The sequence below is a fragment of the Emys orbicularis genome, chromosome 6 (genome assembly GCF_028017835.1).
Source record: "Emys orbicularis isolate rEmyOrb1 chromosome 6, rEmyOrb1.hap1, whole genome shotgun sequence".
In the NCBI taxonomy this organism is placed as follows: Eukaryota; Metazoa; Chordata; order Testudines; family Emydidae; genus Emys; species Emys orbicularis.
Window position 1 is genome coordinate 82,819,251 of NC_088688.1, and position 17,109 is coordinate 82,836,359.

General features: G+C 39.6%; 1 protein-coding gene across 1 annotated transcript in view; it reads left to right on the forward strand.

Moving 5' to 3' along the window:
- The first annotated feature begins 4,735 nt into the window (after nucleotides 1-4,735).
- Nucleotides 4,736-17,109, forward strand: part of CDC42SE2 (CDC42 small effector 2) — a 41,244-nt gene continuing 28,870 nt past the window's right edge. Inside the window, exon 1 of the mRNA XM_065406539.1 lies at nucleotides 4,736-5,071. Within this exon, the coding sequence (XP_065262611.1) occupies nucleotides 5,018-5,071 (54 nt within the window). The 5' untranslated portion in view covers nucleotides 4,736-5,017. The remainder of the gene's footprint in view (nucleotides 5,072-17,109) is intronic.

The window sequence follows — 17,109 nt, forward strand, 5'->3', positions numbered from 1 at the left end:
ATGAGCTTCCACGGATACAGATGAATATGTTATACCATTGCTAGGGAAAAGGGAAACCCAACAATACAGTTCCACAGGGTATTTATTTCTAGCTCTAGTAGGTAATGATACATCAGGCCTTGTAATATTGTCACTGATTCAGCTAGCTTTTCTCTAACAGAGTCTTAGTAGTTAGTATCACCTGAGTTGCAAGAGCTAGAAACCAATGCCTTGCTTCACCTCTGAGCAACTTGGAATCCCAGCTTCTAAACACCATACAGCATTAAGCTTTAATTGTAGATGTTTGCTGTACTATCACAGAGCTAAACAAGAGTCAGAAGTTGCACACCTAACATAAATTAACCATATTCTGGTTGCAAAACCTAAGTTTTTTGACAGTATTGGATATGAAGAATTCTAGAAATCAAGTGGGATGCCTCCTGGGATTAGAGTTATGAGAACCAACTGAAGGTGGAATTTTCAAAATTTCTCTGTGCTGGCCTAATTCTGTTCACATTTAAGTCAATGGGAGTTTTACTATTGACTCCAAGGGGAGCAGAGTTAGGCCTGTGCAGTGAACTTTTGAAAATCCCAATCTAAAAGATCTGAGTGTGCCGTGAGTGTACTTGGAGTTGACTTTTAAAAAACTTCTCCATTGAAGTGCCTTGTCTTTTGGTATTTTTAAAATTTTAATCCAGTGAAATTTTACTGTCTTTATATTACACAGCCTAAGTACTTGAGTCATTCTGTTAATTCTTCCATTTGCATCAGTGTATGAAATAACGCTAGAACAAATATTTCTTCAGATCAGCAACAATGACAATTCTGGGGAATGCATAAAGACAACTCTGCAGTGAAGGCTTATGAACTAATTTCTTTTATTTCTTTGTTTTGGGGGCAGCCAGCTGTCATGGAAACTTGCTGTTTCTTGACTAGCTGGTAGTTGATCCACATTCACCTGGCTGTCAAGTATCAGAGGGGTAGCCGTGTTAGTCTGGATCTGTAAAAAGCAACAGCGAGTCCTGTGGCACCTTATAGACTAACAGACGTATTGGAGCATAAGCTTTCGTCAGACGTCTGACAAAGTGGGTATTCACCCATGAAAGCTTATGCTCCAATACGTCTGTTAGTCTATAAGGTGCCACAGGACTCTTTGTTGCTATTCACCTGGTTGTATTTGCAGATCTGTAACCTAGTGTCTTGATTATGGCTCCTTGAGAGATCAAAACAGGTAATGCACATCTGGACTTAATTGTTGTTGTTCTAGCATAATATAACATCTTGAGGCAGAATGGTGTTTGCTTTCTTAAGAAGCATTTTTTCTCTAGTGAAAATATTCCATGTTTGCATTGCCTCAGTTCCTCTGTTTGAAATCCCTTAGTCTGCTAAAATATTTACAAGTTGTTTTTTTTATTATTGTTTTTTTAAAGCAAAATTGCTTATTGTCGGTGGTGTTGGCAGTGGATTGAGGGAAGGGAGGTAGAATACCGTTTCCATTTTATCCTAATTCTGGGGTTGTTAAATGTAGGCCTGGTCTACACTAAAAAGTTAGGTTGACCCAGCTATGTTGCTCAGGGATGTGAAAATCCACACCTTTGAGAAATATAGTTAAGCCCACCTAACCCATAGTGAGGACCGTGCTAGGGCGACAGAAGAATTCTTCCATTAACCTAGCTACCACCTCTCTGGGAGGTGGCTTACAGCTGTGCCACTGTAGGTTTCAAGTGTAATCAAGCCCATTGTCATGTACAGATGCTGTCAATTATGTTAGTAGCTTCTTCAAATCAAGAATATAGAAATTAGTATTATTACCAGGGGTGCAAGTATGGCGGTACTCTCCAGTACACGGTACCGGGGAGGGGGGCTGCACTCTACTCCTCAAAGGAGCAGAAGGGGCTAGGGAGGGGTGGGGGGGCCGGAAGGTGTTTAAAGAGTGTTTTTGATTCTGTTTCTCCCCATTGGCCTGATTATCCATGACATCCATACTGCATCCACATAAAGTCCAAATCATTAGAGGAATGCCTCTGCTTGCACTGATCAGAGGATGTTTGGATTCTGATGTCAGTCCAGTTCTGCAGCCTGATGGGAATCGGGTGTTGTCCCCAGTGTACCTAGAATTCTTCTTTGCAGCCAAACTAGTCTAACATTCATTTTGTGAACTGGAACTGGAGCAGCAAAACAATGAAAACAAATGCCCCATTTTCCAGCTTTGTGGGTGAGAGAACTATAAGTGAAGATTATAATGCTGGACACTGACAGCCTTAAACCAGCCAGCTGCCTCAGGAATCTGGCAAGAACTTTGCTGAAAATATGTTCCTCATCTTAGCAACGGAGCTAAGACTTATTACGCATCAGTCGACCTTTATTTGAATGAAGCTCCTTCTGATCTGACAGCTCAGGCATTGTCAGTTTCATCCAGAACAATTTACAAACTTGGAACCTAATCCTGTAAACCCTTAATCATTTGATCAATCCCATTGAAGACAATGGGACTATTTGCATGACTATGGACCGCTTTTGTGGACTGGTAGGAGTTTCAAGAGTCTGTTCCTTTTAAAGGAAGTTGAATCCCCCATTGAAATGCAATGTTTGGGTACAATACCATCATAGGCGCTGACTTCCCCTCTGCCCGGTGGGTGCTCGACCCCTGCCCCTGCCCCGCCTCTTCCTGCCCCTGCACCGTCCTCACCACACCTCCATTCCACCCCTTCCCCCAAGTCCCCGCCCCACCCTGCCTTTTCCCACCCCAACCCCTTCCTTCCCGCCCCCATTCCACCCCCTTCCCCCATCCACCCCCTTCCTCCAAGTCCACGCTCCTGCCCTGCCTTTTCTCCGCCTCCTCCCCTGAGCATGCAGCCTCCCCACTTCTCCCCCTCCCTCCCGGAAAGTCTTAAGCACCGCCAAACAGCTGTTAAGTGGCAGGCGGGAAGCACTGGGAGGGGGAGGAGCGGGGACGTGGCGCACTTGGGAGGGGAGGAGGAGGGAGGAGCTTGGCTGCCGGTGGGTGCAGAGCACCTGCTAATATTTCCCCATGGGTGCTCCACGGCTGGAGCACCCATGGGGAAAAATTAGCAGGTGCTCTGCACCTATGAATACCATAATGCAGTTTAGGATACAGTTCTCCTTAAAATTTGTCTTTTAATAAGTCATACATATGCTGAAATGGCTCCTCACCCAACTCCCATATTCCATATAAACAGACTGAAATACTACATATTTGGGGTGAAAGTGAGTAGTTAAGTATGTTGATGTTTGTATATACAAAGGGGGGTGTCAGAGGGGACAGGGAGAGCATGGGGGCCCTGGGTTGGGGTGGGGAGGAGTCACATGGCAGGTCACGTGCCCCCCTTGTGTCCCTCCCATGAGTGCAGTACCACCAAGAAATTATTTCTACTTGCACCACTACTTGTTACTAGAGTTTCTGTTCCTTAGAACGACATTCCTGTACATGAACACAAATATCTAATTACCTTTATTGGAGACAAATTTCATGACATCTAAGTTTCCTGCAAAATTGGAATGCATAAATTTAGACTGTCAGTTCATCAGGATAGAATCTTTCTTTCTTTGTACTGTGTCTAGCCCAATGAGTCCCAAACTTATTTGAGACCTCTAGGTAATGCAGTAGTTTAAATAGTAATGTACAGCAGTTTGTGTATTGGATTTCCATAAATGGATTAAACCATTTATATAGTTACTATTTACATTTTTTAAAAATAATTGTGTAATTTTATAATTTTGTAATCATTTAATTTTCCATTTCTTTACAAAATAAAGATAAGACAGATTGTGCATGGAATGACCACAGTAAAATCACCAGGGAATTACTTGGGGGGCAGGGGATGGAGACTTCAGGTTAAAGGTTAAACAAAAAAAAACCCAATCTATAGTTTAGCAAAAGAATGGCAGGAATTTAATGTGTCAGTTGTTCCACGCCAGGAGTTTGTGTTTTAAGAAGACAGTCCCACATTTCACATGTGTTTTCCCATTATGAATGGAACTGTATACGGAGCGTCAGGGTAGAGGGGAGGGAAAGAAAAGTATTTGTGTTGACAGAATTTGTGCCTTATCAGCTTCAGTTTATTGGTAACGTCTTTTTCAGAATTAGAAAAGGGTGACTTGGATAGCAAGGTCCCCATCTGCATTACAAAAACAACCTCAGGGCAACCAGTTACAAAGCATTAAAATTTGCACTACAGGACCTTAACTGGTTGTTACTGGGCCTAATCTGAGTGAGCTTGGAACAAATTATTGCTTTTATTGAATATTGCTTTTATTTTATTTTATTTTATTTTTAAAGCGAGTGGGAGGAGATGTCAACAGGTAGATTTCCCTCTGAAGTTTTGTCCTTTTCTCCTTTGACTCTGATCAGAACTTGCTTTTTTTATTTATTTATTTTGCTTAAGGGGTTTGAAAGGGAGAATGGGCAGCCAAAAGAAAAAAGATGGCTAGTGTAACATTCTCCAAGCCAGGACACTATTCCTAAATGTAGATTCTGGTTACATTATCTGTAACTTTATTACAAGAAGTCATGGAATCTTTGTATTACTTGAGACTCTGCCTTACACAATTTTTAGTGGTGTCTCTATAGAAACAAAAATGTGATTGAAATAAGTGTGCATCTTTTGGGTCCATATATGATTCATGGTTTAAATATTTGTTAGGGCCTATCGGGTATATATTCTGAAATCTGTCAGCTTAAAAAGACCTATTTTCTTTCTTGCTGACGTAACACACTTTTCTCTTTCAGGTAATTGCCTTTAGAATAAGGACCAAGAGACCATTTATACATGCTTCTTCGGTGCTTGGACTAACACGTTTGGAGAGAAGACTCTTTTACATCTTTGTCACAAACTTGATTATCCCACGACTTAACTGCCATTGGGAAAAGCTCACAACAGAAAAAAAACCTTTCCCACTTTCGGTCCATTACACAGTAGTTGAGCTAAGGAACTTTCTACGTGGAGGCTCTCTAGCAGAGATTTGGAATTTTGCTGCTTGCTCTCATCCTCTGTGTTCACACTTCAGACTGTAAACAATGAGTGAGTTCTGGTTGTGTTTCAACTGCTGTATTGCAGAACAGCCTCAGCCTGTAAGTATGAATCTCTGCATTGTTTCTGTATGTAATCAAGTATATTGTTCTTTTTTTTTTATTCGTACTATTGACTAAGCTCAGTGAAAATGAAAAAATCTAGCATATCTGTTTAGCTGTGCTGTATGAATAATCATATCTATTTCAGGCTGACGTGGATATTTTGATTTGCAAAGATACTAAGGAAGATGGGGGTAAAGGGAGCAACACCACAAATGGCCCTAATGTAGGTCCCAAAAATGGATGGAAAATTGGAAATATAAAAATCCAACTTCAGCTTGTTTTGTTGCTGTTTTAGGCTAAGTTGAAGATGGGGTTGGGTGAGGTTCAGGGAAGGGAATATTTATATTTAGAAATCAAGTGTGAATTCCAATCCTGACCCCATTGAAATCAATGGCAAAACTCCCATTTTTTTGCCATTGACTTCAATTGTAAGGTCAGGATTTCACCCAGTGTTTAGTTGTCACTCTTTAGGATTTTTTGAGGAAATCTTGAGAGAATGTGTATTACAATCAGTTAACTTGATTTGCACCACAATCATTTGAATTTTGCTGAAAAGAGGAATGGATGTGATAATGGCTAAGTAAAGCATGAAGGAATACAAGACAGAAGCATTTCAAACCGTCATGCCTGGAAGACAAAATAAACTATCTAAATGCTGGAACAGTAGAGAAGTGATTTTTTTTTTCATATTGTGACTCAAAAAATAGATTTAGGGCCTCTGCTACCAGGTACTGGATCCAATACTGTTGTGCTTCTGGGAGAAAGCCTACCTATCATGCAGGTAAAGTAGGCCAGGAATTTGATTAGCAGCAGTTCTGGAGATGTCTTCACAACTACACCTGGGAAGATCAATCCTGTTGAGCAGTGCAGCCAGATCACTCCGAGTAGTGGGGTACAGAAAGGAGAGTTCTTTATTCCAGCCAATATGTGGGAGACAGTACAGTGAACATGGGAGAGTATGTTTGAATTAGAAGTAATAATAGAATCACAAAGTGGTGCAGCTCACAGCAACACAGATAATTTGGTTTTGTATTGACTTAAGAAAAGTCAAAGCCACTGAAAAGCGTAATGCCTACTTGCTTTTCTGAGACTATCAGGAATAGTTATTGCCAAAAGATTGAAAGCAAAAAGAATCCTGAAGTAGTAATGGAAGTATCAGTAAACCTAACAGTTTAAACCTCCTTGGTGCACAGTATAAATGTAACTTGCTGTCATTTTTAATGAAACAGAGTTGTGGGAGGAGTTCATACTCAGATACCAACATGGGGAGTTAAAATTCCTCTAATGTGGAATGAATACCTTGCAGTCTTTCTCAAGACTTGCTGTGTCAGTATCCTAATGACTTACATAGTTTGAAGACAAAATGTTTTAATAGGTTTAATGTGAGTTGTGATGGCATTCTGGAATTAAGAGAATGAATACACCCTTAGGCTATATAGTACAATTCCATGTAGTTTGCAGACTCCTAGCATTTTTTTAATTTTATAAATAACAGTAGAAACCAAAAATATGTTCCACTTGTTTTTAGGAGCTGTAGATAGCTGCTTTTCTAAACCCTGATTATAATTTTATGCTACAATAAAGTTATTGCATGGGAGCGCAAAATGAAATGTGTTACAGCTAACATAATACATTAGTACTACAGTTCTTAATCCCCAATAAAGTGTGGAGGTTATAGTTCAAAGCCGAATAGGGGCTGCAAGCCTTCACCCACTCCTGTCTCTGATGTGGATTTGCTCAGTAACTTGTGCTCCTTCTTCCTCCCTCTCGCCCCCAAGATACAAGCAGCACCCTGTAAAGCATTTCACTTGTTCCTGAAGTGCTGCATTTCAAGGGTTGTAGGACTTGGCTGGCACATATGAGTACAATAAGAGTTGTTGCAAAGGATTTTGCGTGTGACTGAGAAGTAGTTTGTGTGACTGCATGTGAGCTGTTAGTATTGTTGTTGTTAGTAACAGACCTAGAACTCTGAGGCCTGGGCTACACTAACCCCCAAATTCGAACTAAGGTACGCAACTTCAGCTACGTGAATAACGTAGCTGAAGTCGACATACCTTAGTTCGAACTTACCGCGGTTCAGACGCGGTCCACACGCGGCAGGCAGGCTCCCCGTCGACTCCGCAGTACTCCTCTCGCCGAGCTGGAGTACCGCAGTCGACGGCGAGCGCTTCCGGGATCGATTTATCGCGTCCAGACCAGACGCGATAAATCGAACCCGGAAGTTCGATTGCCAGCTGTCGAACTACCGCGGTAGTGTAGACCTGGCCTTAGATTCCATTTCTATCTGTGTTCCTCTTCTGTCTAACTGGGACTGAAATTTCAAGTTGCAGAATGTAAGTAAATTATTAACATTATACAAAAAAATGATCAAATCTAAATCAATCCCTTTTCCATTCTGGGCAGGTAGATACAATGACTTCTCTAAACTTCTTAAAAATAATTTCTTCAGAAACTGGGAATGATTCTCAATGCACATAAAACTACTTTGTCTCACTAGAGCCCAACACATATTAAGAGCCTGAATATGTCACCCTTACTAATGGTTGAGTAGTAACTCATTCTGCAAGCAGCCCTCGTGGAATCAATGGAAGTACTTGCAGAGTGAGGGTACTGTTCAATGTAAGGATGGCAGAACTAGGCCCCAGGATGTGCTGCTCCTGCAGCAGAGCCTCCTGTGGGATGGGTTTCAGCAACTGAGTCACTTCGTTGGCTTCAGTCTGCGCCTGCTGCTGGCTCCCATCACTCCCCATGCTGGGTTCTGGGGCCAGTGTGGCACCATCTCAGCTGACCAGCGCAGTGCCCAGAACCCAGTCAAACTCCTCCTAAACTGAGCACAATGTCAGCAAGGTGCCTGAGATGTGGTTCTGCTTCCTGATTTTCCTATACTCAGTCTTGAGATGCTTAATCAGATCTCTGCACTGGTCACCAGTCTGGTATATTTAAAGATTTGCCAGCTTCTTGTTTATTTGCTGGTATGCCTGGTCATTCCTGGTACTCGGACGGAAGTCCACTGTTCTGCTGGCCTCACACCAGAGGATCACCAAAATCTGGCTGTGCTCCAGTGACTGTGAAGCAGTGTGCTGCAAAGGCTTGTCAAGTTAAGTCTCCATTGCAAACACAAGGCTGCTGATGGTGTGTTTGCATTTCGGTGGTCAGAAGACAATGGAAGAGTTAGTGCTGATTCACTGAGCTGCTGCAGTACACCAAGGAGGGATGCTTTTCTTTTCATTGGCCTCGATTTGAGGATTCTTGGGATAGAGAGGACAACGGTAGTTGGCCCATGGGATTGTGGGATACTTTTGTTGGACTCCCAGGGCCTCAATTAGCAGGGGAGTGGAGGGTGGCGGGGGGCGAGGGGGGGCTGCATCTTCACTGCAAAGCAATAGGGCTTGAATCCTGGTTTGGATACTCAGTACCCACAGGGTTCTACAACTCTAGGGCCAAGCCTGAGTCTGAGAGATTTGTGTGTAGATAGAAGAGGGGTTTGGGCTCAAGCCCTAGTCTGAGCCTGGGCTTATGTTGCAGTGTAGATATACCCTTAGTGATCAACTCACTGTGAAGTTCCCCTCTACCATGAAACAGCTGGAATACATCGGTTGCGCTGCCCTCAACCATCGTATCGAATGTAGTGCTAAATTCTAATCTAATATGTATAACTCTGAGTTAGCACAATAGCGTTTTTGTATTTTGAATTATGTTGTAATGCACATGCTATTCGGTGGTGGTTAAAATTTGGTTCTTAGAAATTGATTATGGGTAGGTGAACAAGTTCCCTTGGCTTCTGAATTGCAGTGACCTAACATGCAAGAGATTTTTCTGGCCACGTGCCCTATTGTTGGTATATTTACACATTAAGACTATTGCTGATTAGGCACGCTGGCTTCAGACTTACTGTAAAATAATATTTTTGGTAGATTTGGAGTAATGCATTTCATATTTATTTGATTATTTTATAAAATAGTAAAATTATAGAAGACTGATCTTTGTATATTAAAATGAATCATTCTTAGTTGCTTCCTGACTGAACCCTCTGCCCATGAGAATAAATGAATTGCAGAAGATTTTTTCATGTATCCTGTGTATTAATGTGTAATGCAGTTGCACATTTATACATCTAATTACACCAGCATCATCTAGTATAAGGACTCTGAGTAATAAATCAAAGCCTCAAAAAAGATAAATTGCTTACGATGATGTATCCAGCTTCAGGCAGCACCTTATCATTCTAATCCAAAAGATTTCACGCTGCAGTTACTGTTCAGCCTGCATAATATTTTTTAAAAGAATCATGCAAATGAACAAATATGGAATATGCTAGATTTAGCATAAAAGATATCCACAATTAATGATTTGTTCCAAAGTAGGAAATATGTAAGCATTGTCCCCATTACTCAGGCTAAGCCACAACTTTCATGTCCTTGTCCCAATCTTGTCTCTATTTTATGTCTTCTACTGTGCCAACCACCACACCTTGAACCCATTCCCTAACCTGATCCACTGTTCCTTCAAGTCCATCACTAAAACATGTTTCTTCCAAAAGGCTTGTAAAGATTAATCCTCCCACAGAGAAGCGTTGACAAAAATTGACGATGTGAAATAAAAATCGTGGAAGCAAAATAGACACATACTTCACTTTGTTCAGTTATGTTGCTTATATTCCATTCCATGCTTGGAATGTATCATGTCTCTTAAATATGAAGTCCTTTCATCATGAATTCTGTGGCTTCCTTCTTTGTCTATAAAACATCTAGGAAATTTTGGATGCCACATAAATACTAACAGCATAGTTTTTGAGATTTTTAGCTCCATCAGGGGAAAGGTACGAAAGGTATAGAAAGTGTGTGCATGTGTTCTCCAGCATATCTAGGCTTGCCCTTTCAGTGATGAGTTTTCCTCTGCCCTCCAGCTCCAGGAGGCAGGATGAGACTGCTGTTCACAAGAAAGTTTGACTACCACTTCTGGGAATACCCCAGGTTATTCTTCCAGCCTGCTTCAACGGGTGGTCTCCAGGCTTCCTCCTGTCCTGGATTACAGAGCATTAAAAAAACCTTTAAATTAGGGCTGTCAATTAATCACAGTTAATCCACGTGATTAACTCAAAAAATGAATTGCGATTAAAAAAATTAATCACACTGTTAAACAATAGAATACCAATTTGAAATTTATTAAATATTTTTTGATGTTTTTCTACTTTTTCAATATTGATTTCAGTTACAACACAGAATGAAGTGCACAGTGCTCACTTTATATTATTATTTTTATTACAAATATATGCACTCTAAAAATGATAAACAAAAGAAATAGTAGTTTTCAGTTCACCTCATAGAAGTACTGAAGTGCAATCTCTATCATGAAAGTGTAACTTAAAAATGCAGATTTTTTGTTTGGTTACATAACTGCACTCAAAACCAAAACAGTGTAAAGCTTTAGCGCCTACAAGGCCACTCAGTCTTACTTCGTATTCTGCCAATCACTAAGACAAACAAGTTTGTTTACATTGACGGGAGGTACTGCTGCATGCTTCTTATTTACAATGTCACCTGAAAGTGAGAACAGGAATTTGCATGGCACTTTTGTAGCTGTCATTGCAAGGTATTTACGTGCCAGATATGCTAAACATTTGTATGCCCCTTCATGCTTCGGCCACCATTCCAGAGGACATGCTTCCATGCTGATGATGCTCGTTTAAAAAAAATGCATAAATTAAATTTGTGACTGTACTCCTTGGGGGGAGAATTGTATGTCTCCTGCTCTGTTTTACCCACATTCTGTATATATTTCATATTATAGCAGTCTCGGATGATGACCCAGCACATTTTTGTTTTATGAACACTTTAACAGCAGATTTGACAAAACACTAAGAAGGTGAGATTTCTAAAGATAGCTACAGCATTTGATCAAAGGTTTAAGAATCTGAAGTGCCACCCAAAATCTGTGAGGGATGAGGTGTGGAGAATGCTTTCAGAAGTCTTAAAAGAGCAACTGATGCTCTGATGCGGAAACCACAGCACCCAAACCACCAAAAAGGAAAATCAACATTCTGCTGGTGGCATCTGACTCAGATGATGGAAATGAACATGCGTCGGTCTGCACTGCTTTGGAGCGTTATCAAGCAGAACCCATCATCAGCATGGAAGCATGTCCTCTGGAATGGTGGTTGAACCATGAAAGGACATATGAATCTTTAGCACATCTGGCACGTAAATATCTTGCAACGCCAGCTACAACAGTGCCATGCAAACACCTGTTTTCACTTTCAGGTGACATTGTAAACAAGAAGCGGACAGCATTATTTCCTGCAAATTGTAACCAACCTTGTTTGTCTGAGTGATTGGCTGACCAAGAAGTAGGACTGAGTGGACTTGTAGGCTCTAAAGTTTAAAAATTTTTTATTTTTGAATGCAGTTTTTTGTACATAATCTACATTTGTAAGTTCAACTGTCATAACAAAGAGATTGCACTACAGTACTTGTATGATGTGAATTGAAAAATAATTTCTTTTTACAGTGCAAATATTTGTAATCTAAAATAAATATAAAGTGAGGACTGTACACTTTGTATTCTGTGTTGTAATTGAAATTAATACATTTGAAAATGTAGTAAACATCCAAAATATTTAAAATAAATGGTATTCTATTGTTGTTTAACAGCACGATTAATTGCGATTAATTTTTTTAATCCCTTGACAGCCCTACTTTAAATAATTAATTTTGCCTGAAATGCTTTCCTTTTCGGCCTTCTACCACTTTTTAGGTTTTTCAGGGGTGCCTAGCACCAAAAAATGCCTCTATTCTCCATCCTTTTCTCCCTAGTTTTGGGCCCCAAGATGGCAGTAAAGCCCTCTGAAGTGAAGAAGAAAGCCAAAAGATGCAAAGTACATGTGTATTCTATCTTCTTTAGAGACAATTTTAACTTTGTAGCAAAATCTTTATATAGTACAAGAAATAGTCCTGCCTTTATCTAATCTTTTTAACATCACCCGTCTATAATTCTGTTTCATTCTGTAGTATACTCTAGAACACTATATTAACAATATTGTGAATTGCAGAAAAAAACGCTAGAGCCCCCTTAAAGCACTGCCACTGCTAGCTGTTTAGAAGTCTAACTGAAGTAGAACCTTCAGCTTATAACCCTTCTCTTTCTGTCCATGATCGATATTAAATGGATACACTGTACTGCGGGCTAGATAAAAATTGATATTTTTTAAATTTAAAAAAATCAGATTTTTCTGTTTAAATGAAATAGTTTTCTTTTTTAAAATAAACACATTTAAATTTAAGTTTGAAATTGACAACTTATGTTAGATTATATAAATTTAGACTTTATCATTTAAATAAAAAATATACTAAACAGTACATGTTTGCTGCCAAGTTTTAAAGAAAGTCAGACCACTGAACTGGTGGAAATCACTGGCTAAGCACCTGGAACTAAAGTTTAAAAAAGTACTAAACCAGCTTTTGATAGCAGTAGCCTCTTTTGCAGGCACAGAGAGCATATTTTCTTCATTTTGGTTTATTCAACTAATTAAGTTAAATGAATAGTTCATTCAAAGTTAAGAAACAAAGTTGGGATTTGAAAAAGCAAGAAAATGTGTTTTCCTCTTCCAATCTATGAATACAAAAAAGTGTGAGAGGATGAGATCTACTGGTTCTAAAATCTTGAAACAGTCAATTCAGTTCACTAGCTACAGATAATGTTCTTTGTTTATTAAACCAGTTTTAAATGTAAAACATATTTTTGATAAACTTTTTGATGAACTTCTTTCTTATGTATTCAACACACTTAAGCTTGCTTTATTTAACGAATAACATTTAAAAATGCTGTTTTGTGCATTTTTAATTTGAATTTCCATTGAAAGAGCTTGACACAAATCACAAGTAAAAAGTTAATCATGTAGTAAAAAATGCATCACTCACCATTTTCTAAAATAAGAATGGAAAAATTAAGACTGAATAAATATTAAGCTGTAAAATTGCATTTATAAAGTGTATAGTTATAATGTATGCACCTGGTTAGCAAAAAGAAGCATCATATCTAGTGTAAAGGCTGTATATATTTGCAAATCAACATGTTTTAATGATTACCAACTAATGAGAATCAACCTTTCTTTAGGAAAATAATTAAAAAGTACAGATTCAAAACAAGATTAAAATCAATGAGATAAATCAAGGTTTCCTGCTTGCTAATTTAAATAATGATTAAAATAAGTGATTTAAATCAATCTGATCTGATTGCTAGTGTATTGGGTAAACAGCGCTACACAAAGTGTGATAGAAACTATGATTATGGCCACCAGAAGGGACCCAATGCTGACAAACGCTTTCAGCGGCTAGTTGTATTTCTAATGGAAGAGATTTCTATGGTTAAGGCTGAAAAATATTTTGTCATTTGTGGGTTTCTTGTCCCTATTTGTACAAAAAGCACCTATCCCCTTGGGCACATAATTAACATAATTAAGGCTGCGAGTTTGTCACGGAGGTTACGGGTTCCGTGACTTTCCGTGACTTCTGCAGCGGCCGGTGCGCCTGGCTCTGGGGCAGCTCACGCAGCTCCTGCGCCAGGCGCACCGGCTGCTGCTCGGACAGTCTCGGGCCTCCATGGCCCCCCACCCCCAGCAGCAGAATTTGGGTGTGGGCGGGGGCAGGGGGTTGGGGCACAGGACGGGGTGAGGTGGGCTCTGGGCAGTGCTTACATGGGGGGCTCCCCGGAAGCAACGACATCCCCCTCGCTCAGCTGCTACGCAGATGGCACCGCCCCTGCAGCTCCCATTGGCTGGACCGCCTAGCAGCTGAGCGAGGGGGATGTCGCCATTTCCTGGGAGCCCTCCAGCTAAGCGCCTCCCAGAGCCCGCCTCACCCCATCCCGTGCCCCTGCCCCCTTCCACACCCAAACTGCTGCTTCTCGGGGAGGAGGAAGGGGAGGCGTGGAACAGGTAGGGAGCCTGCCGGTCCAGCCAACCCTCCCTCCCCCAAGTTTTAGTCCTGGGTATTTTTAGTAAAAGTCATGGACAGGTCACGGGCCATGAATTTTTGTTTACTGCCCATGACCTGTCCGTGACTTTTACTTAAAATACCCATGACTAAAACATAGCCTTAGACATAATTAATATATACAACCATACAATAGAATTAATTAGCAAAACCAGCATAAACCAACCCCAGCCCACATAGCAAATAAAATAAAATTTTGATAGTTCAGGGTATTTCTAAAACTAGTGAGCCAGATTCTGCACTAGCGCTAGCATAAGCAAGTGCAAGTTCTTACCCAATGTGGCCAAAACACAAACATTCAGTGCCCTTTAATCATTGAAACTTTTTTGACCTACAATATAGTATAAATTTTCAGTGTTGAAATATACAAGCTAGAACCTTCAATTGGCACAGTAACTCAGACATATTTAGCTTTTGTATAGGCTGTAGCGTAGAATTACTTATCAAGCCATCAATCTCAGATGTTTCAGAGGTTTCTGTATTATATAGCTCATTAATGGCCTGTCAAATAAGTTTGATAAAGGCATCCTTTATTAGAAGGGACAGTTTGCCAGTTTATTGCAGGTTTCTACTGGTCCTGACTTTGTTTGCCACTTCTACATATTGCATTAACAGTTAATAGGCTGCTTTATTTATTTGTTTAAATGACCTATCTTGTGTCTTACTATCTCTGGTGCAGTGTCAAAATATTAAGGTAAATAATATTCTGCATATTTATGTAAATGCGGGGAAATCATTGGATATTTCTCTTGTACCTGTTTGTGAATAAAATGGTGATCTCTGAAGATCAGTTAAAGACAGTGGTACTAACATTGTACATTTTTATTGGGTTATTAGTGAAATAGGTGTTAAAACCAGATATCTTGAAAAAATGTGCAAGAATTATGCCCAGTCTTCTGTTGGAGGAATGAAATGTATGTATGTATGTATGTAAGTGTGTATGTGTGTGTAAATAATATATAAAGTAATGTATAATTCTACAATTGTCAGCACACTGAAAAAGGGTTTGGCATTTTTTTTTTTTTTTTTTGTTAGATTAATTTAAGGACTTGCTAGGAGGAGCACAGGTTATTTGCCTAAAAGTCTGTTTGAAAGAAAAACTGATTTGAAGCTTCAGCTAATCAGGGCACCATTTAAAAAAGAATTCTCAAATGTTTTCTGATCTCTTGTAGTCAGTTATGGTCCGTAATGCTCTGTCACTGAGAATGTATTTCCAGAACTAATGCCTAGTGTCGGTCACAAAGAGACGCAGTTGCCTTCAGAAAAGCTGAATTGGACCAGCAAGAGCTGGTAGCTCCGCATAGTATTTGGGGATGAAGTGAACCACCTTTGAAACAAGTTTTGTATGAAAGCTCTATCTTAGTTTAAAATATTATATAGGATAAGCTCCAAATTTTGATTTTTGCCTTAGTGTTTAACAGTAAAATATAGAAGGTTCCTCCTCTTTCCTTGGTGTTTCACAACCACCTAGCTTGCCAGTCTGGCTTTCATGTAAGAACGAGGATAGATTAACAACCCCAAGATGTCAGTATGTACCATTAGGAGCATTTATACTTGCCACTTCCTCTGAATCTGCTGTTCCTTACACACATTTCTCCTTGCAGAAGGTTTTTGTCAGGATCACCAATGTAGTTAATAACATATCAACAGTTTCACATTCTATAGAAGAATGTGTCATGTAAATGGACAGATAGACTGTGGAAAGAAATTAGAACTGTTGCCATGTGGCTTAATTTTCCATGCTAAAACCTTGTACTGTGTGTAACATAGTAAAGCTAATATCCTTTAACTGTTGCTGTCCTATGCCTTATATTTTTAGTGTCTAAATTCTGTGCTGGCTCTAAGATTTTTTTTTTTTTAACAAACTGATGCTGATATAATTCTTTTCTTAATAAGAATGCTGTGCATATTTTGTGGATCTATTATGTCCTGTGTAAAAAAGTGCAGGCCCAATTTTCAGATTTAAGAGCCTAGATAGCTTTCGGTGCCTAAAACAAATATTTAAGGGCCTGTCCTTAGGCATCCAAGTTTGTCTTGATCAAGGGTTGGAGGTTTTTTGTTTTGTTCTCTCTGTGTCTCTCTCTCGCTCTCTCTTCCCCTCCCCCCCCCCCCCCCCCAACTTGTGAACCTGCAATTCCCTTCTTGATTCCTACTCCCATATGCTGGACAGTATAACCATTGCATGAAATTCTAGTTCCTATTAAACTATTTTGTTATTGGCCAGCCGCCTAATTTTTAAGGCACTTCTCCAAAACTGGAGAATCAGATAGGCAGTCTTTTAAAATTATTTTCTCTTCCATCTCCCAGGCAACACTTTTTTGTGTGTGCGTGATTATACTAAAATACTAGCTTTGCTATTCTTGAGTCACCTCCTCTCACCACCTAAGAGAGGAACAGCAGGGCTTAGTTTGTGCAGAAAGACTGTCATTGTGAACCACATGCTAGTACAGATTCAGAGAATTAAGTGGTTTTTTTGTGTGTTTTTCAAACATGTTCAGCTGTATCTGTAACTCTTCACTTAGTTAAGTAAAATAAAAAAGATGTAGTATGTACAGCAATTCCCTGATGCAAGGGTCATTTCTCTGGGCTGTATACACTTCGGATGCCGTAACTGATGGCATTACATATAGCCTATGCACAGAAGGAAAGAAGTCATCTGATGGCAGCTCTTATTGACTTCATAAATTTTTTTTTCAGTGTGGCTAGTCATAGAGCAAAGTACTACTCAACAGGAGTAAGAATGGGAAAATCTATCCCAAAAATAGGAAGAAACAATTCATAGGAAATCTTAGCTTTTTAGGATTAATAAAGATAATTAATAAAGATGAGAAGTGAATAATACTTTGTCCCCTTATTTAAAGTTTTAAGTTACTTTAGTTTTGTTGATATTGGAATTGTGAACATGTTTTACAGTCCCTTTCAAACCTTAATTAATGCCTCAGAAAATGGTGTAAATTGATAACAAACTACCTTATGAGTATTCAGCAGATTTAGGCTATTTGTGATTATTTTTAGCCTTGCTGCTGTGGTATGTATATAGGGTGA